General features: G+C 51.9%; 6 protein-coding genes across 6 annotated transcripts; 3 read left to right on the forward strand and 3 right to left on the reverse strand.

The window, feature by feature from the left end:
* Positions 1–114: 114 nt before the first annotated feature.
* K441DRAFT_650440 (uncharacterized protein) lies at positions 115–1,195 on the reverse strand. The gene is made up of 2 exons (XM_067647030.1): positions 1,100–1,195; positions 115–1,038 (listed from the first exon to the last, which is right to left on the reverse strand). Exon 2 carries the CDS (start codon positions 913–915, stop codon positions 604–606), a length of 312 nt encoding a protein of 103 aa, XP_067510410.1. The 5' UTR covers positions 916–1,038; positions 1,100–1,195; the 3' UTR covers positions 115–603.
* Positions 1,196–3,378: 2,183 nt separating this feature from the next.
* Positions 3,379–7,458, forward strand: K441DRAFT_702005 (PIN domain-like protein). The gene has a single exon (XM_067653383.1). The coding sequence runs from the start codon at positions 3,475–3,477 to the stop codon at positions 7,288–7,290; it is 3,816 nt and encodes a 1,271-aa protein (XP_067510411.1). The 5' UTR covers positions 3,379–3,474; the 3' UTR covers positions 7,291–7,458.
* Positions 7,459–7,894: 436 nt separating this feature from the next.
* K441DRAFT_624980 (uncharacterized protein) lies at positions 7,895–10,741 on the forward strand (the record flags this gene model as incomplete). The annotated part of the gene is made up of 4 exons (XM_067646095.1): positions 7,895–8,225; positions 8,358–8,470; positions 8,532–10,147; positions 10,199–10,741. Coding segments are annotated over exons 1-4 (2,436 nt in total), but the record flags the coding sequence as incomplete, so codon positions are not given.
* A 972-nt stretch (positions 10,742–11,713) lies between these two features.
* On the forward strand, positions 11,714–12,160 carry K441DRAFT_502286 (WD40 repeat-like protein; the record flags this gene model as incomplete). The annotated part of the gene is made up of 1 exon (XM_067642020.1): positions 11,714–12,160. A coding segment is annotated over one exon (447 nt), but the record flags the coding sequence as incomplete, so codon positions are not given.
* Positions 12,161–14,521: 2,361 nt separating this feature from the next.
* K441DRAFT_599938 (uncharacterized protein) lies at positions 14,522–18,305 on the reverse strand (the record flags this gene model as incomplete). The annotated part of the gene is made up of 5 exons (XM_067645170.1): positions 17,606–18,305; positions 17,373–17,497; positions 16,404–17,314; positions 15,527–16,353; positions 14,522–15,459 (listed from the first exon to the last, which is right to left on the reverse strand). Exons 1-5 carry the CDS (start codon positions 18,291–18,293, stop codon positions 14,522–14,524), a joined length of 3,489 nt encoding a protein of 1,162 aa, XP_067510414.1. The 5' UTR covers positions 18,294–18,305.
* Positions 18,306–19,135: 830 nt separating this feature from the next.
* K441DRAFT_650442 (40S ribosomal protein uS17) lies at positions 19,136–20,336 on the reverse strand. The gene is made up of 3 exons (XM_067647031.1): positions 20,099–20,336; positions 19,650–19,888; positions 19,136–19,512 (listed from the first exon to the last, which is right to left on the reverse strand). The coding sequence occupies exons 1-3, from the start codon at positions 20,277–20,279 to the stop codon at positions 19,444–19,446; spliced, it is 489 nt and encodes a 162-aa protein (XP_067510415.1). The 5' UTR covers positions 20,280–20,336; the 3' UTR covers positions 19,136–19,443.
* Between the last annotated feature and the right edge of the window lie 197 nt (positions 20,337–20,533).

Genomic DNA, 20,533 nt, shown 5'->3' on the forward strand with positions numbered 1-20,533 from the left:
AGAGGCCCGTGCGCGAACACCGAAATATCAACACGTCCTCCAAGAACACAATTCGGCTGTGCTCTATGCAATATACCCCTCTGTAAAGAAGTACCTTGCTAGCAGGAACACCTTAACTTAATTACGACACGATAGAGTCAATTATATATAAGTTTGAGCTTTATTATAATGATTTAGAGCCTTAATTCGTCGATCAAATCCACAGCTTCATTTCGCCAAGACTCGATTCAATATAGAGACTCTGGTTGGTTCGCTTGCGTGTACGCCTTTCTCAACGGCGCACGGGATATGCCTACATATATCGCATCCACCAGCACACCGACTGGTGCGTACCTTTTAGCGGCCTCAGATAACTCTCATAACCCCCACCAGAAGGCCCGATTTTATTACACTAGTATCATCAGGTCTGATTCGCGGTAGTATCTGGGCTCTCTGGTCTAGACAACCGAAACGCCAAACAGTTGAATTCGGTAGCATGACATTCCACCTATCTGGAACCATGGATCAACATACGCGGCACGAACAGGTAGTCATGATAGCTATTGCTATCATCAGGTTCTACTGAGTTGTCTGAGTGGTCTGTATAAGTTGATAGGCAATCTCCTAAGCATTAAAGTCAGTGAAGTAATAACAAAAAATGAAGATAAGACAAACCTCGGCCCAAACGGCTGATCCTGGAGGGATCTTATCAGGTTCACTATCAACGACTTTGCCATCGAAAATCCAAATGGTCTCTTCTGTGGGCCCAGCTAATTGGCCAGTTTCGTACAAGTGTATAAGGGCTAAGATATTCTTCTTCTGATATTCCTGTGACTTGTACGAAAGGAACTTTCGCAGTTGGCGGATTCTTGACTCTGCGCTAATGACAAATGGTTCCGTGCAAACAGGGGAGAACGTAGGTTTTGCAGGCGCCATAGTGTCTGTTATATCGGCAAAGAGGTTTTACGGCTAATACGTTGATACGCGGTGATGGAGTTTGTGGGTGATGTGGAGTGTTCGTGGCTACGGTGGGATGAAGAATCTGGTTGTCGCTCAGAGGTATTTGTAAAGTGCAGAATTACATAAGCTCGCAAACACTAATGCGTCGGTGACTCCGCAGGCACCATTGTTTACCGTGGGCGCGTCATAGTAATCAACAGGGAACGCGGCTTCCTCGCTCATATCCATACCAAGCATCATCAAAATATGAGGTTATTTAAATGTATGGGGAATTAATTGTATATAGATTTTCTAGTGTTCTACACGTCAACTATTACCTCCGGCGTCTCATTAATCGTAATAGGAAACCCTTCCTCCTTAATAAACTGCTTAATCCATTGCTGTCATACCTTACCGGCGGCTCGATCGCCGACACCACGTGAAGGAGCGCTACGGATGTCCCTGAATATAAAAGTGAAAATGTGCGAAAACTTCCATGCTACGAAACCAACACACGTTTCACACACTCAGAACCCTTTCCGCAGCTAGACGCCCTTGACGAGAAACTCGACATCTTCAACCTAAACCGCGCCCTGCACAAAATCTACACTTACACACCAGATGGGGCTGCGTGCCAAAGAAGCGCCTCCCGCGCCTCACCCGCATCTCGCTCATTACAACCGCCTCCATTGACCGCAAAGGCAAGGGCAAAGCGACGGCCGCAGACCCGGACACCGACGTTACCACAATCCCAGACGACGACGACGACGACGATGACGACGACTACTCCCCCGCCGATCCTAATCTAACACCCGGACCCCCACCCCGCTTCACGCCCAGCGCGCCGCCCAGGCCCGGCCCCAGCCGCCAACTCGGCACCATCGACTCTCAAGCCTACCGCCGCATCCGCGCCGAGCATCCAGGCGCACGCAGGCTGGGGAGACCGGTGTCAGTGTCTCTGCCGCGCGCCGCGGGTTCGGGACCGCGGTCTGTGGAGGCCGGGCGAGCGCGCGCTGCATCTGTCGTCGGGACGCCCTCGCGGGATGCCGCGCCGCGCACCCCGCCCATCGCGGCGCGTACGCGCGGCGGCGTGAAGAGGCGCGCTGAGGCTGAGGCTAAGGCTAAGCTACCATCCGCCTCTGGCCCCGTGTCTAAGAAGGCGAGAATGGCGAAGGCGGCTCCGGGTGGGGTTGCATGAGAAGAAGAGGTACGCCGACCCGCGCGCAGATCCTCTGCGTCGCGGGTAGGCTGATTCGGGGATTGGGGAGGTGGATGTTGAGGAGTTGGAGGTTGAGGTCGTGGTGCTTGTGGAATCGAGGAGGCGAGGGGTTAGAGGGCTGTTGAGGGGTAGTGTTGAGGAGTCGGTGGGGTTGGATTTGGAGGCGCTGACGAGGTGGGTGGAAGAATGAAGAGGGATGGTCGGTTTAAGGGAAGAAGAGTATGATTAAGAGAATGGTGGTGGGCTTGAGTGGATTTTGCGGTGATTTCTCTGGACTTTGAAGTCTTCTGATTGGTTTTTGCTTGGTGGTTATGAGGATTACAAAGAAATTTATGCAGAGATACCTTTCAGAAGTTATCTCTGCTCAAGGGCCTCAATCATCATGCTACGTAGCCGGCACTCGCAACTAACGTCTGAAAGGATCGTGAGTGTTTGGGAACTGATATATACCCGAATTGCCCTTTGGAAGTCTGCGCGAAAATATTCGTCATCTAACTAGTGGGTAGCCTTAGGCTGGGTTAGGCCGCCTCGAGTACGCTAAGATTGCAGTGCAAGCTGCCAGCGCCTTGCCGTCCACCAAAACGCCACTAACCAGCCTAACCGGGGTGTGCTAGCTAAAGCAGGACGGCTAAATTCGCCCCAATCAAAAATCGCATTTTGCCACATTGCGTATTTTAATTGACTAATCTAATTTGCAAATCAGACACCCCCCCTGCTAGTATAGTAAGCAAAATAACCTGGTCCCGCTATGTTACTTTAGACGCTTATTTCTTGACATGTACTAGCAGGGGGGGGCGTCTGACCCATTCATGTTATCCCCTTGTATTTACGCCAATCGCGAAGGTTGTTCGAAGCGGGAGTTGAACCCACCAACCGCTTTACAACGAGATGCAAAGAGACCGTTTATCTTAAAGTAGGAAATTAACTATATACAGGCTTCCTCGGTTTAAATTTACTAGTTACGAATTATGATATTATTACGAGCTCTTGACAGCCAGAATTGTTCGTTCGCAAGCAACGCGTAAAGGCATTTCGAGTATTATAAACCTAATATATGCCGAGCAAGTGCCGTTCAGTAGATATCAAAATATCCAACTTGATATTTTCTAGAGCTAGCCGAAGGCAGAGGTTGGGAAGTGGCCTAGCAATGAAAAACTCACCCGACGCGTCAGTCTCTTGGCCGCATTAACTCGCGAAACCTCCGCGCAGTCACAAGGCGGCCATCCCGACCTCCGCGCCTCCACCACCATCCTCCAACCTCCAATCTCTCCCACAAGAGAGTCGCCGGACGCACCTCTCACAACCCAGCCGATGGCCTACACACCCACCAAGCCACCATGGGAGTCACCGGCCTCTGGACCGTCCTGCAGCCCTGCGCGCGGCCCATCAAGATCGAAACGCTGAACAAGAAACGCCTCGCGGTCGACGCCTCGATCTGGATCTACCAGTTCCTGAAAGCGGTGCGCGACAAGGAGGGAAACGCGCTGCGCAGCAGCCACATCGTCGGCTTCTTCCGCCGCATCTGCAAGCTGCTCTTCATCGGCATCAAGCCCGTCTTCGTCTTCGACGGCGGCGCCCCCGCGCTCAAGCGGCAGACCATCAGCGCGCGGAAGTCACGGAGGGAAGGGCGGAGGGAGGATGCCGTGAGGACGGCGGGCAAGCTGCTCGCGCTGCAGATGCAGCGCGCGGCGGAGCAGGAGGAGCAGCGGAGGAAGGACGCGGCGCGCCATCCGGTCGAGGTCGAGGAGCCGCTGCCGGAGAATCTGGTCTATGCCGAGGAGATCCAGATGACGCCGCAGGAGCGCGCGCAGAATCGCAAGTTCAAGAAGACGGATGCGTATCATCTCCCTGAGCTCGATGCGTCGTTGGCGGAGATGGGCGGGCCGAATGATCCTAGGATTATGTCGCTGGAGGAGCTGGAGCAGTATGCGAGGCAGTTTGACACGGGGGAGGACATCAATGTCTATGACTTCTCGAAGATCGACTTTGATAGCCCGTTCTTCATCAGTCTACCCGCTTCGGATCGGTACAATATTCTAAATGCAGCCAGGTTAAGGAGTAGGCTTAGGATGGGATACTCGAAGGATCAGCTAGATACGATGTTCCCAGACCGTATGGCATTCTCAAGATTCCAGATCGAGCGGGTCCGGGAACGGAATGAGCTCACACAACGCTTGATGAATATCAATGGGATGGCGGATGACGCTATGTTTGGAGTAAATGGCATCTCAAGAGTTGCGGGAGAGAAGGGCAGGGAGTATGTCTTGGTCAAAAATGACGGTGTGGAAGGTGGTTGGGCTTTGGGAGTGGTGACCAGCAAGGACGAGGGCCAGAGAAGTAAGCCCATCGATGTAGACAAATTACACGAGCCAATCAATGAAGACGAAGATGATGAGTGGGAGGACGATAATGAATTTGAAGATGTTCCGATTGAAGGGCTCAATCGACTTCCCAGGCCAAACCCTTTGCAGACTCAGAAGAATGGACCACAGAATGCTCTTACGGACGAACTGGCAAAAAGGCGACGCGCTTTCTATGAATCCCGTGCACAAGGCACTACGAGGAAACCAAAATCCACAAAACACAAGCCAGTCAATCAGGATTCAGAGTCCCTTTTCCTAGCAGATGAAGATGATGACGATGATAGTGTATGGGAAAACGTCGATATTCCCGGCCACGATGACCTATTCGAGGATCTAAAAGAGGGTGCATCAGACGAAGATGAGGAAGAGCTTCGACGTGCAATCGCAATGTCACTTCAACAGGATGAACAAGAGCCGGAGCAATCAGATAGTGAAGATCAGGACGATTATCGAGAAGTTTTTCAGCAACAGCGTGTTGAAGAGGGTAAGCCATTTGCAAACGGATCTGGACTTGCTATCGCACGTATGGCAAACTCTCGGAGTAACAAAGTTGCTCCCAAGGGCCCTTTTGCAGCTAGCGACAGCGAAGGAGACGATGTTGATCTACAAGCTGCGTTATTAGAGTCAAGGAAATCGAAGCGGGCGCCTAGGGCCGTTCATCAAACTCCAAAAGAGATGGAGAAGCCTAGGGTTCAAACTATAGCGCCTACGCAAAAGCCAGTAGCATCTCAAGCTGCAAAAGCATCTGGATTCGACGGCCCGTTACCGTTCGAGAAGCTGGACCTGGGTAGCTCTCTTCTTGGCAAGAAGAAGATGCAGAAGCTTGCTGAGGAAAGTGCCGGTGGATTCGAGAAGGACGTCGAGGATCTCAAGAAGAAATCAGGCGAGCCGTTACCGCCATGGTTCGCTGGTGATTTACGAAAAGATCTTTCAGCTCAGAAAGAAGAGAGACAAGATCGCCAAAGAGACCGAAAAGCCTTAGAAGAAGAGTATCAATTTCAAGAACCACCAAGTCTACGCAAGCAAGAAACTCATGAAGTTATTGACTTAGATGCTCCCCGGAGCCAGTCGAAAGAGGTGGTCATTATTGATTCATCTGATGATGAAAAAGAGTGTGATACAGAGATGGAGGACGGTTTGGTCGAAGACCCAGAAACGCGAGCCAGAGACGTTGCGGATAAAACTACAGCAGAACCACCACCACTACTGCCAGCGACGAAAAAGAGTCCAGCGCTTCAAGCATCATCACCTCCCAAACCTGACGCCGCAGATGAATCCGAGGACGAGTCAATCGACTGGTCTGAGAGTGATGGCGAAGCAAAGGTCCAACGCAATGGAAAATCAACAGTTGATAAGCGAACAGTGGTCGGCCAAAAAGCATCAGCATCAAAATCACCGTCTCCCGAGTTTGAAGATATAACAATAGCGCACGAAACTATAACAACCCCCTTTGCTCTTCAGCCTGATGAAGACGATGTATCAGCTCCCATCCCCGTCGACATTCCCGACTCAGACTCTGACATCTACTCCGACCCTGACGATGCCGCCCTCTTCGCCTCACTCGCAGCCGAAGCCTCAGAGCACGCACGCTTCGCCTCTTCCCTAAACCCCTCCTCGACCATCCCCGTTGACTTCGACACCGAGCTCCGCCAGCTGCGCACGCAGCAAAAGAAAGACCGGCGCGACGCCGACGAAGTAACCCAAACCATGGTCAGCGAATGCCAACAACTCCTCACCCTCTTCGGGCTCCCCTACATCACCGCGCCCATGGAAGCGGAAGCGCAATGCGCGGAGCTCGTGCGCCTCGGCCTCGTCGACGGTATCGTGACGGACGACAGCGACACCTTCCTCTTCGGCGGCACGCGCGTGTACAAAAACATGTTCAACGCCGCCAAATTCGTCGAGTGCTACCTGCTCTCCGACCTCGCCTCCGAGTTCTCGCTGACCCGCGACAAGCTCATCGCCATCGCCCAGCTGCTCGGCAGCGACTACACCGCCGGCATCCCGGGCATCGGCCCCGTCACCGCCCTCGAGATGCTCAGCGAATTCGCGTCCCTCGACGCTTTCCGCGACTGGTGGGCCCGCGTGCAGAGCGGCGCGCTGCCGAAAGACGCCGACAAGGTGAGTCCGTGGCGTCGTCGCTTCCGCCGCGCGAACGCCGCGAAGCTGTTCTTGCCGCCGACATTCCCGGACCCCCGCGTCGCGGCCGCGTATACGGCGCCGGATGTCGACCCGGATCCGCAGCCGTTCGTGTGGGGCGTGCCGGATCTGGATGCGTTGAGGGGGTTCCTCATGCAGAGTATTGGCTGGTCGAGGGAGCGGACGGATGAGGTGCTGGTGCCGGTTATTAGGGATATGAATCGCAGGGAGAAGGAGGGCACGCAGAGTAATATCACCAGGTTTTTTGAGGGGGGTGTTGGGGCGGGAGCGTTTGCGCCGAGGATGAGAGAGGGGGGAAGTGGGAGCGGGAGGGGGAAGCCGGCGGGGAAGAGGTTAGGGAGGGCGTTGGGGAGGTTGAGAGAGAGGGAGGGGGCGAGTGCGGGTGTGGCGGAGGATGAGTTGAATGGTAACAATGGCGCTGGGCAGGCTGGGCTAGAAGAGGAAGATTACGGAGCTGATGGAGCGGAGAATTTGGATGGAAGGAGGAAAAGGAAGAAAGGGAAAATGCCTAGAAGAGCGGCGTCTGCAGCAGCTCCTATTTCAAGTGAGGACGACGACGAAGACGATTTATATACTGAGCCGCCTAAAAAGGCGCAAAAGAGCGGGAATACAAGAAGTAGGAAAAAGTAAAGCTTGCTCGGGAGAAGTGCGAATAGTAAGGCATCTACTTCAGGAATGCGAATTTATCAAAACAATGAGTAGGCATAGCGGATCATCGAGTGGAAATTTCAATGTTGTCCATCTAGGTGCTCAACTGTTTAAGAAGATATCTCTGTATAACCCGTGCATGGCTACAAGCTAGATGAAATGTCCTTCATACACGCACCCTTCTCGTGCGAATTCATGTCGTGCTAACACACAGCATCAATTATGGACCTATTGTGGTTTGGGGCCCTTTTTACGGTTCTACAAGCAAACTCCGCCTTGCCGGCTTTCTTGCCGTTTTTAAGTTAGACCGCCCTTAACTCCGTACGTTGAAGGCCACTTCAATAGAGCCGTTGCTGTATCAGTGCCAAGCTTTCCGGTGACAAGTGAATAACAGGAGCGCAGGCAGCTTAGCACTGCAATTTTAGCTTACTCGAGATGATAACCAGGCGCCCAAACACGGTGTTCCTGAGAATTTCCTGTAGGCCTTCATGCAGTGGCACTTTTTCACGCGCCAAGATATGGAACATTGACCCTCGCTACATTTTTGGTCCAGCACCTCAGAGGCTTGTCGGGGGGAAACACGGCCTGCAGCCCACCTCGTACGGCTGAGGTGTTGCAGCTTTCCAAAACCTTAATCAGAGTCGCTCTAGCCTTCATGAGGTGACACTTGTAAGGTCCAAAGGCCATCTTAACGTGACCATCCAGATATTTCCATCGCGGAGTGCATGTCTGGCGCAAGGCGCGTCCGGGACAATGCGTCGTTCCTTTCAACAGGGCCGCGAAACCCCCGCGGGCAAGCATTCGAATGATCAAAGTTCCGCGACCGCGTCAACCATGAACAGGACCCCCAACCCGCCTACAAAGCCGTTTCCCTCAGGCATCAAGAGGCTCCATGAGCCAGATAGCAGCATAGTAGAGTAAGTTAGCGCCTTTACTGTTCCAAGTCAGGCTTAGTCTTTCTCAGTCGCCTTTGTATACTAGACAGTGAAGGGCTCCCTACACAAACTGTTTGAGGCTCTAAGTGGCTAATGTGTATATTTATGACATAGCGGAGAATTTAGACAAATTGTCAACCAGTTCCACGGGCCGTTGCAGACTCAGACCGGAAATTTGTTAGCTGGAAATACGTTCAATACGGGAGGAGGACCTGTAAATTTCAGAGGTACGTCTTGAGGTTCTATCGGAGAGTCGGTGGCTAGTTCAGATGCTGACCATCTATTTAGGACCACAAAACCTACCCAAAGTATTACCATATGTTACTCAAGCAGCCTTCAATTCTCGCGACAAACAGCATGACCCTCTATGCCTCCAAAACACTCGAGTCGACGTCCTCAACCAAATTAGGGCATGGACTAATGGAGATGACGAAAGCTGCATCTTTTGGCTGAACGGCATGGCCGGCACTGGCAAGTCCACTATCGCCCGCACAATCGCCCGTGAATACTATGACCAGAAACGTCTCGGGGCAAGCTTTTTCTTCTCTAGGGGCACGGAAGATCGAAGTCACGCTGGCAAGTTCTTTACCACTATTGCTGTGCAGCTGGGGGAGACGTCACCTGCTCTAAAACAGCATATCTATACTACGGTAGCTGAGCGCAACGATATTGCCAATCAGAGTCACCGCGACCAATGGAAACACCTTATCCTCCAGCCGCTCTCCATGTGGATGGCTACTTCAAAACAATCGCCGTTGATCCTTGTTATTGACGCATTGGACGAATGTGACGGAGATAAAGACGTCCAAGGAATTCTTCAACTCTTTGTAGAGGCAAAATCGCTTAATCCTATCCGGTTGCGAGTCTTCGTGACTAGTAGACCAGAAACCCCGATTCGGCTTGGCTTCCGTAATATGCCAGGGATTCTACATCGAGACCTTGCCCTCCACCAGATCTCGCCGATTATCGTTAACAACGATATTTCAATTTTCTTGAAGCACAAGCTGAAAGAAATTAGAAATGCGTCCGACGACTTACCGGTTGGCTGGCCGGGCGAGGAAAATATTAAGCTCCTGGTTCTTAAGGCTCAAGGCCTGTTTATTTATGCTGCAACAGTCTGTCGATTCATTGAGCAAGAAGGCAAGCACTGGCCCCCGGATGACATCTTTCGCCTTCTTCTTCCGAACGAGAGTACACATAACTCCTTGCAAGGAAGTAGTAGCAATACAACAACTACTGACGAATCCCCAACTGTGCATCTCGACAAGATGTATTCTCAAATTCTAGAGCATCCATTAAAGAGCATTAAAAGCCCTGAGAAGAGACAGCAGTTTACTTCAATATTTAGGCTAACTATTGGTGCAATCGTTCTTCTCTTTAACCCCCTTTCTGCTATCTGCATCGCTAGGCTTCTATATAAAGATGTCAAGACAATACAGATATGGCTGCGTCACCTACATTCTGTTTTAAATGTTCCCGACAGTCAATCCTACCCTATCCGGCTACTCCACCCTTCATTCCGCGACTTCCTCCTTGCCAAAGAAAGATGTCAAGACCCACAACTGTGGGTGGACGAGAAAGAAGCACACGGAGTACTAGCCGACAGCTGTCTACGGCTTATGTCTGACAAGCTCGAAAGAGATATTTGCGGTCTACGTGCACCTGGCGCCCTTGCTAGGGATGTTCAAGGCGACCGGATAGAGCAGCGCCTGCCTGCAGAGTTTCAGTATGCATGCTGTTTTTGGGTGCAACATCTTCAGAAGAGCGAGACCAAACTTATTGATAACGGGCGGGTAGATGTATTTTTGCGGGAGCACTTACTTCACTGGTTCGAGGCCCTTAGCTTAATAGGGAAGACTTCTGAAGGCGTACTTGCGATAATTTGCTTAGAGAATTTGGTTATAGTAAGTAACAGTCGAAGTATATAGAGAGATTGTAACTAAATTTTGGTTAAGGCTAAGCAAAGTCCCTATCTAAAAGCGTTTATTCACGATATAAAACGATTCGCCCTTAATAATCGATCAATAATTGAAAATGCGCCTCTTCAAATATATAGCTCAGCTCTGGTATTTGCACCAGAGATGAGTTTAGTTCGGAAACAGTTTAAAGGGCAGATGGTTAGTTGGATCGCCAGGCTACCGAAAGTGCAAAAAGAGTGGAGCGCGGCGCTGCAGACGCTCGAGGGCCACTCGGGTGGTGTCAACGCCGTTGCCTTCTCGCCGGACGGCAAGCTGGTCGCGTCGGCCTCGTTCGACAACACCGTCCGGCTCTGGGACTCGGCCACGGGCGCGGCGCGGCAGACGCTTGAGGGTCACTGGAGTGGTGTCAAGGCCGTCGCCTTCTCGCCGGACGGCAAGCTGGTCGCATCAGCCTCGGACAACATATTCTCGCACAACACCGTCCGGCTCTGGGACTCGGCCACGGGCGCGGCGCGGCAGACGCTCGAGGGTCATTCGGGTATTGTCAAGGCCGTCGCCTTCTCGCCGGACGGCAAGCTGGTCGCGTTGGCCTCTGGACGGACAAGTACCCGGTTCGGCTCTTGGGACTTGGCCACGGGGCGCTGGCGTGCCATGACGCTCGTCAGGAGGCCACCTCGAGTGATGTTCAGGGCGTCGCCTTCTCGCCGGACGGGCAAGCTGGTCGCGTCGGCCTCGGACGACAAGACCGTTCGGCTCTGGACCTGGCCACCGGCGCGGCGTGGCAGAACGCTCGAGGGCCACTCGAGCGATGTCAAGGCGGTCGCCTTCTCGCCGGACGGCAAGCTTGGTCCGCGTCGGCCTCGAGTGGGCACACTCTCCGGCGCGACAACCACCCGTCCGGCTCTGGGAACTCGGCCACTGGCGCGGCGCTGCGGACGCCTCGAGGGCCACTTCGGGTGGTGTCTCAACGCCGCTCTCCTTCCTCTCCGGACGGCCAAAGCTGGTCGCGTCGGGCCCTCGGGAAACCATATTCTCGCGCGAACAACACTGTCAGGCTCTGGGACTCCGGCCACGGGGGCGCGGCGCAACAGACGCTCGAGGGCCACTCAGGTGGTGTCAAGCGCCGTCGCCTTCTCGGCCGGACAGCAAGCTGGTCGCGTCGGCCCTTCGGACGACAGCCACCGTTCCGGCTCTGGGACTTGGCCACGGGCGCGGCGCGGGGGAGACGCTCGAGGGCCACTCGATACTGTCAACATCGTTCGCCTTCTCGCCGGACAGCGAAGCTGGTCGCGTCGGCCTCGGGTGGCATATTTCTCGTGGGACAGAACTGTCAGGCTCTGGGACTTGGCCACGGGGCGCGGCGCGACGAGACGCTCGAGGGCCACTCAGTAGGTTTCAATTGCCGTCGCCTTCTCGCCGGACAGCAAGCTGGTCGCGTTGGCCTTGGGCGACGCATTCTCGCACGACAAGACCGTGCGGCTCTGGGACTTGACCACGGGCGCGGCGCGGCAGACGTTCGAGGGCCACTCGGGTGGTGTCAACGCCGTCGCCTTCTCGCCGGACGGCAAGCTGGTCGCGTCGGCCTCGGACGACAGCACCGTCCGGCTCTGGGACTTGACCACGGGCGCGGCGCGGCAGACGCTCGAGGGCCACTCGGATACTGTCAAAGCCATCGCCTTCTCGCCGGACGGCGAGCTGGTCGTGTCGGCCTCGAACGATAAGACCGTCCGGCTCTGGGACTCGGCCACGGGCGCGGCGCGGCTGACGCTCGAGGGCCACTTTGGTGGTGTCAACGCCGTCGCATTCTCGCCGGACAGCAAGCTGGTCGCGTCGGCCTCGTACGACAGGACCGTCCAGTTCTGGGACTCGGTCACGGGCGCGGCGCTGCAGACGCTCCAGGGCCACTTGGGTGATATCAACGTCGTCGCCTTCTCGCCGGACGGCAAACTGGTCGCGTCGGCCTCGTACGACAAGACCGTCCGGCTCTGGGACTCAGCCACGGGTACGGCGCGGCAGACGCTTGAGGTTGGTGTCGTAATTGGGAGCCTATTATTTTCCAGCGATGGAGAATACCTGGAAACAGATCGAGGACAGTTAGACATTAGTTTTCTCTCCCGCAATACTTCTCCCCAACCAAGCTCTGTAGAAGAACTTTTTGTAAAAGAGACTTGGGTGGCTTATAAGTCGGAGAACGTGCTCTGGCTTCCTGTTAATTATCGAGCGACAGGTTCGGCCGTCCAGAGTAATATTCTTATCCTAGGGCATGCATCTGGTCGTGTTACATTTTTTAAGTTCAACCTACCTAACATACCCCTGTCGATCGGTAGTCCGTGCACCGATTGTAAGAAAAGAAAGAGGACTCGTGTGTAGATTGATCTATGAAGAAAAGAGACTATATATACACGAAATCGATGAGCCATAGGCACCCCCGATCTAATCCTAATATAGTAGTGATCGGCACCAGGTCGACAACCCCTTTGTATAGGACTTTAGCATAGCTACCTTCTTTATCTAGTCATGGGATAGGAGCCGGCATGATGCACTGCAATTTTAGCGTTCTCGAGGTGTTGGGTAGGCGGCCTGACTGCTCTGATAATAAGAAGCGGGCTGTTACATAGGGGGCCTGGTTTAGACTAAGGCAGTGCTCTTATCAATATTCAATATTGAATATAGTACATAGTAGGCATGGTGTTTTAATTGAAAGTAGGCTCCCCCCCCGGGGGTCTAGTAGAGCTCCAAAATAGCTGCTCTCTCGCGACTGCTCTCTCACTGCTACCGCCACCTTCGCGATCCTTGGCGTGGTGTAGTAGACGTCGGCTGCTCCCTAGACTCTGCCAAGGCCTCCGAAGTCTCTTGCACCACATCTGTCGCCATAAGCCTCCCTCTAGCGGTGATATTACTTAGTAGCCAGCTCTTTAAGCACTCTGTACGTCCAATATTGGTACTCCCTAGGATCGCGGGTAAGCTGCCACGTAGAAGTAGCTAACCGGCGCCTTTTACGAGGCGACCTTAGGGTAGTGTATTTAGTGTAGAGTTGCTTAATGCGTCGTCGCCGCTAGAGTGGGTAAATCGATCAGAATCAGGTTCAGAAATAGGATAGGATATATTATCGTCCTCAATTACGTTGGTAGATGAGGGGGGCATGGCGTTGATCAAAGGTAGAGTGTCCGGGGGTGTCAGAATTAGCGTGAGGAATGCTGACTAAGCTCTGGACACACTGCAAGGTCGAACTCTGCATACAATCTAGAGAGACATCAACCGCATCTACTGCATCACGAATCAATCAATATTCATCGTCTGCGTCATCTCTATCATCAATTAGACCCTCAAGATAGCTCCGCTGTGACCCCATGACCTTGTAATTCCAACAGGGGGGGGGGTGCAAAATTGACGACGTTGAGCGCGATGACTTGCACGATCTAATTTGAGGTTCGGTAATTTTTACTTTCTATGGGTTTACCTAACAAATTTGAAATGCGCACGTATTGTAAGGAGGCCCGGGAGTTACATTTTACCACCTCAACTCTAAAAATCTTCAATATTCAATATCTTTCAGTATTGAACATATTGTATTGATATTGATATTGATAAGAGCACTGGACTAAGGTAAGGTCACGGACAGGGATACCCGGATGGAGTGGCGAGCACTGCGAGTTTAGCATAATCACAACATCGAACATGCAACCTAGTTTATCAACTTAATGGTTACAGCCAGAGTTGCTAGCAACTTCCTTTGCGAATTCAAGCCACACTGACACTTTCCCATGAGCCAAGATATGTACTATTACCCCCGCGCTGCGGTTTCTATGTAGACGAGACATTTAAGCTGGAGAGGAAGTTAATCTACACTAAGGCCAACTACCAGGATGATTGCAGGTAAAATCAGACTTCACGACTATGCACTTCAATATCAGTATCCAAAACGGGCTATAATTCATTGAGATGTTAAGTGGGCGAAAATCTGCTTTGGGCCAAGGCTAGTAACCAGAGTGGTCTTAGGAGTTTCCTCATCGGCATTGAGGCGGCACAATACTAACGCACTGTCATTTTGGCGTAGTCAAGACGTCGAATAGAGATGGTGGGAACAAGCCATAGGCCAAGCTTAGGGGCAGCATAATAGAGCACTCCAATTCTAGCCTACACGAGGTCAACAAGTAGGTTACGATGGACCAAAAATCACTAATCATTTCACACTGCCTTGTTCTGCAGTATCCATAAGCCAGACGGCTCCAATAACCTTTGGAAGTGAGCCTGACAATTGGACGAGGCGCATTAAAAAAACGGTAAGCATCTAGAAAAGTGATTTGGTGATTTCAGCTGATATCGGACAGTGTAAACTCCTCAAAGGCTCCCACTCCCCTAATCATCACCCCTCTTCCTCTTCCTCCCAGCCCCAATCCTCGCACCGCCTCTCCTCCCACTGCTCTTGCTCTTGCTCCTCGTCCTCGTGTTGCTTCCCTCCCTCATACTACCCCTCCTCCCCAACCTCCCCACATCATCCCCTTCCTCATCAAAGTCGCTCTCCTCACTCTCGTCTTCATCATCCTCCTCCGCGCCTCCCTCAGCATCCTCATCGCTAACAGGAACATCGAACTCATCAATCTCCTCTTCCTCAACATACTCCTCGTCCTCACTCTCCTCGTCCTCATCATCATCCTCGTCCCCTTCCTCATTACTCCGCCGAGCTGCCTCATCCATGCTCGCCTGCTCCCCGCCAACAGTAGACGAACAATCCCTATCGCGCTTAGACCGGCTGGTCGACGCAACAGGGTTCAAAGAGCGGCTAGCCTGGAGCGCATTAAGGCGCACAGCGCGAGCCCGCGCCGTCTGCGCACGGCGTTCCTGGATGCTGCGGACGGGGCGGGGGGCCGCGACACCCTTCTTGCGGGGCCTAGCATCGCCAGCCCTGGGCTGGCGCGCGGCCGACGTCGAACGCGACGTCGGGATCGAGGTCTTCTTGAGTGTGGTCGTGGTCGAGGCGGAGGCGGCTGTCAGCGACGCCGAGGCGAACTTGTCCTTTTTCGACTTCACCGTCACGACTTGCGCCGAGGGCTTGCGGTTGTACGCGGTGCTATTGCTTTGGCCCTTTTCCCAGAAGCCTTTGGTGGCTTCTTTTGGGTAGCCGTAGTTGAAGAAGAGCTCTTCGCCGACTTTGAGGTCGCGTTTAGCGTACATGCCGATGCGCACGACTGTGTTGCAGAGCATGACGTGTGGGTAGCAGTTTATGATGCTGTCCTCGTTGGAGTTGTTGATGAAGCGGAATTTATTGCCTGCGCGCGTGGAGTCGACTTCTTGCTCTGTACACGGCCATTGCTAACATTAATATATCATCGACTTTCAAAGAAGCTATAAAGATGTGCCTACCTTTGTTCAAATTGAATAGATAGTTCGTCCGAAGATGGTGATAGATTGCGCCACGTCGGCCTGCTTCCCCATTCGTGATAATCTCACCTTTATATTCTCCGAGATAGTCATCCGCTTTCACCTTTTCGCCGATGTAAAGGCCAAATCCTTGCACTTCTGAGTGACCTAGCAATGTCCGCTTTGGCAAGTTACGCTGAATATACACGTTCGCGCACTTGTCTTTCGCGCCATGTTCGTCATATCGATTCACCGGATCCAGCACTTCTGCAGCACCACAAATTCCGCATAGGTCGGCGTCGCATTCGCGATTTAGTATCGAACATTCGCACTTAGGATTCTTCCAACACACTCGGACGCGGCTGTCACGCGCGCATGTGCAGCCTCGGAACCGTCGCTTGCAAGATGAAGGACAGGCACAGGTTTTCTCGCAGGCAATTTTTTCCCGGAAGCAGCGGCAGTGGGCCTCTTCGCAGCTACCCTCATGGCTGCAAGGGTAAAACGGGCGGCGTTTATGGAGTAGATATGTTTCGGTCTTTGTGAGCCAGAAGTTGATACTATATTTAGGCTGCTGCGCGTGGCTTGTGTGACTATTTGTGAGTGCACTCTCAGGGTGTTCACGAGGTGCTGCATTGACGTGTTTCTTGAAATTTATAATTTCTGAATCTGAGTCTGTATCCGAGTCTGCAGGCTCATCGATTTCGGAAGCAGATGAATCAATATCTGATTCCATCCGTGTTCGAGAAGTGTACCTGCTCTGACTCTCTGTATCTGATTCCGGGCCAGAACCAGGCTCTTCTCTTATCTCGCCGTGGAAGGGGCAGTTATGCCTGATGTAGTCAGCATTAGCATTAGAACAAATCAGCAAAACTTCACTTACAGATGACAGACTCGACAAGCCAGGTTTCGATATGTATATTCAGAACTGCGTTGAGCGTTCTCACTCATTTGGTCATGTCGGGTAGATGGTGGTGGTCGAGCAGCATCACTTTGTCGAGCGATGTGCCATAAGCTGAATCCACAAAGTTTCAGAAACGCGGTACAAGCGTGAGCAGATAGTCTCAACTGGTGGGCTGATGGTTTTGTAAGACTTGATAGAACTGTCTGCCACTTTTTATGGCGCCGGTCGAAATCTTCCTCGCAATGAGGTGCTCGGTTAAGTATGAATGACAGCATATTAAGGTCTCCAGTTTGGTTCTCACCGCTTAAAGCAGTAGACTTAATGACAGTAATCTCCTTGTCATCGGCTAGTAGCCAGAACAAGACGTGTTTCCAATCGATTCCGATCTCTTCAAGGAAGGTCTGTGCGTATAGTCTATACACTCTACACTGCTCTGCCTGGAGAAGGCGACGTGGCCGGTGTTCATTGACCATGTCGAATCGCTCATCCAATTCATTCCACAAGCCCTTTTTCCCAAGGGTTTCATGCTCATCGTCGTCGAAATAAGGCCAATAAAGGAGTTTCCTATTATTTTCGGCAAGAACATTATCCCTCAGGCTGACATAGTCTGTATACGGGGGAATGTTGACTGCAGTTGAGTTATAGGTAGTGAATGGAACACTCAAATAGGATCTAATGCCTTTATGAGCGCGATCTGAGAAAACTTCTTGGGTAAGCTTTATCAGTGGCCTCCCATCTGTAGCTTTTGGAACTGTCGGGACTTGAATTGCTTTCATATCGGCAAAAGGCGATTCTTCCTGCATAAATTCTTTCGGGATTATCTGTGCCTTGTCCAGATTCCCTGCCTTTGCCTCGCGCTCGAAACATCTTCGATGACGCGGTAATGTGTGCTAGAGATCATATAAGCAAGATAATATGATAAAAAGAGCAGAAAAATCGCATTGTTACCTTCACAAAGCACGCATGATCTTCGCGAAGGCTGGCGATGTGTTTTCTCAAAATGTTCTCCACGGTTATAGCCGATGTTGGTACATCATCCATGTTGAGTTCTTCGGCTGGAGCGTTGGTTGACACTGGACAGGCCGATTAGCAATTGCCATTCTGATTGAAAATAGATATGCGAGCCATGTGATGAGATTTCATGCTACGTAAATCAAAATGGGTGTCTTCTGCTGTCATACCTTCGGTTATAGGAGGCTCGGGATGATCCTCCGGCGCTTTTGGGCTTGAACCCATAGTTTCATCCATATTACCCGCTGGATCGCTGGTCGCGACAGAAATTGATGAAACATTCTTGAGCGGTGAACACGATGTTCGGAGTCGTGCGATTTCTTTCCCTGGCTCTTTGGGCGGCTCAGATTCATGAGAACCTGAACGTGAACCATTACGTGATCGGTGCGTGCTCTCTTCTGATTGCCTAGGTGCGCGTCGAATTGGGAAAGTGGCTTGAGATTTTACCGGGCGTGCAGTCTTTGCTAAATGTTCCTTGGCTTTTGGTTTCGAGGGGGGATCCTCAACTTGAAGGGATGATGCTGATGAGCCCATACCCTTTTTCGGCCTCATGTTATTAAGCTCGTTCGTTCCCTCAGTAGCACCGCCAACATCTAAGTTTGTTTGCTCAATTTCACGTTCATCCAGAACGCAATTCGCGACTTCTGTAAGTTTCGTGGTTGTTGCTCCTTCCTCACGCGAGTTCGTTGTGGTCTGTGTTCTCTCGCCAAGTTCAGGGCTGGCTCGCCTTCGCTTGCCGATTGGCTGCGCTGTCTGGAGAGGACTGGTGAAGAGATTCTTGAGGACGGGATTTTCAGAGATATCTTCAGTTGACCCAGGCCTGACGGGAGGAGGGTCAGAAGCAGAGTTGTTTGCCATGCTAGTGGCGGGATCCGGCGTAGGACGCCCGCCTGGTTGGCTCTGCCCACCGCCGTCAATGGGTTTACGTGAAGTAGACGGTCCAGTTGCAGTTGTTTTCGCATCCAAGCCAGATGGTATGTTGTCCCTTACTCCGGCGGGCGATTTTGACTCTCTTTGTAGATTTACGCGTCTAGACGCTGTGCCCCCCTGAAGCGCTTCATCATCCCCGGAACTTACTTCAATCACTGTACTGGATCTGCCTTTCAGGATTCGGTAAGCGCTAGATGTTCCTTCAGGATTGAGTATATCCTGGGGGAAATGATGTTTCTTCTTCTTTTTCGTTCTTTTCAATCCTTCAGGCAATGAACGTGAGCTTAGCTCTACCACGTCATCATCACTTTTCGTGAGGTCGACTACTGAACTAGCCATGTCGGAGCCGCAAGGTTCGGGCACAAAAGAGTTTTCGAGATGCTGCTATCCGGCTAGATGCTCACGTTTCAGCATTCCTAGTGCATGACGGAACCGTGCAGCAAGCAACTTGAGCTAGATTTCGGCTTCCGGCGCGACGGCGAACTTTTCTAGCTGAGAGATTGGTCGAGCAAGGCTCAAGGATTGAGGTTGATGTGCGATCTGCGCTTACGGGTATGGAAAAGAGAAACGAATCAATCACTTCTCAGCAAAGGCATCGACAGCCTTGCTCACCGGATTGCAGTCAACGAGATAGCATGCAAGGGCGAGGTGTATGCAAAAGCATCTGGAAGGATGCCGCGCGTAGGTAGCAAACGCGGGCTCATGTGAGACATTAGCGAAGTCAAGTTGTGTACGCCCCATTTCAACGCTTCGGCGTTGTTACTGGGCAGTGATGAGACAAAATACCACATCAACTTTTTTTCTTTTGAGGATAGTTAGGCATTTTTCAGTAGCATACAGAACCCTGCTTGTCATAGTCCATCTCTATCATAATAGAAATCAAATGTCACAACGCCTTCGCAAGTTCACTCCGACGATTTGGATGAAAGCCTCACGCAGACATCACAAAACATCTTCAGCAATAGAGAGTCAAAGTGTAGTCACTCAGAACAGGGATTCTGCTAAACTACATGCTCCCTTTGTGTCGCATCTTGAGCCCAGAGCCGTGTCCCATGAATAACACCTAAAAAAACCCAATTCAAAACTTGCTGAATTGCTTGACCTGCTTGCCGGTCCGAGGAAGCACACGAAGAACATTGAATCGGACCTGCATGTGAAGTATTGTTAGCATAGTTGTTCCAGTCGTGAAAGTGAATTACCCCATCCATTGCATTTTGAAAGCTGCACTCGTCAAAGAACTTGCGAAAGTTCTCCTTCTATCTAAAAAGAGGAAAGTGGACCTACAGTCTTGCTCAAAGGCCTGCACTGTCCAACAGTAACCTGATCACCCTCCTCCACACGGAAAGCTGGCGAGACGTGCGCAGCCAAGTTCTTGTGCCTCTTCTCGTAACGTGCGTATTTAGGGATGAAGTGAAGGTATTCGCGGCGGATAATCAGAGTACGGTGCATCTTGGTAGAAACAACGGTTCCAGTAAGGATACGGCCACGGATGGAAACCAGACCGGTGAAGGGGCACTTCTTGTCTAAGATTTAACAGTTAGCCAAAATTGAGTCCAAAGTCCGTCATTCCCAGTAGGCAACAAGTTGAGGACCTGAGGGCGGGCGATTCCTTGGATTCTTGCATTCTCAGATTAGTGCAGCATTGCCATGCTGACTTTGAGTGTCCTCAAGCCTCCATTCACGACCTGTAATTATCGCAATCCCGCAACAAGATAGCATTTGGGTCAACATACCAATATAGGAGCCCTCGATGGCGGTCTTGGGTGTCCTGAAGCCCAATCCGACGTCCTTATACCATCTCCGACCACCCTTTCCGATACGCTTGCTCTTGCCGCTCTGAGCTTTGGAGTTGAGGAAGATGTGAGGCTGCTTCTGGAAAGCGCGTTCACTTTGGACTGTAAGTTCGGTCGCCATGATTGCGGCGATCGGTATTTGGCCGAGAAGGAGGGGTGAGGTGGATAGATTGTCGTAGTTGAAATGACCTGGTGTCGCTTCTCAAATTCCAATCCGAAAATTGCTTGCTTCGTGGGCGCGCACGGGCCGCTGGCTCGCTTGATGACTAAATCACGACCATTCCCCTTCGAGAGGTGAGAACAAGCCTAAGAACAACAAACAAACCTAATCGATACCCTAGCGCATGTGGAAGTACCTCTTCAACTTTGCAACGC

This window comes from Cenococcum geophilum (assembly GCF_001692895.1).
Source record: "Cenococcum geophilum 1.58 unplaced genomic scaffold K441scaffold_1, whole genome shotgun sequence".
Taxonomy (NCBI): Eukaryota; Fungi; Ascomycota; class Dothideomycetes; order Gloniales; family Gloniaceae; genus Cenococcum; species Cenococcum geophilum.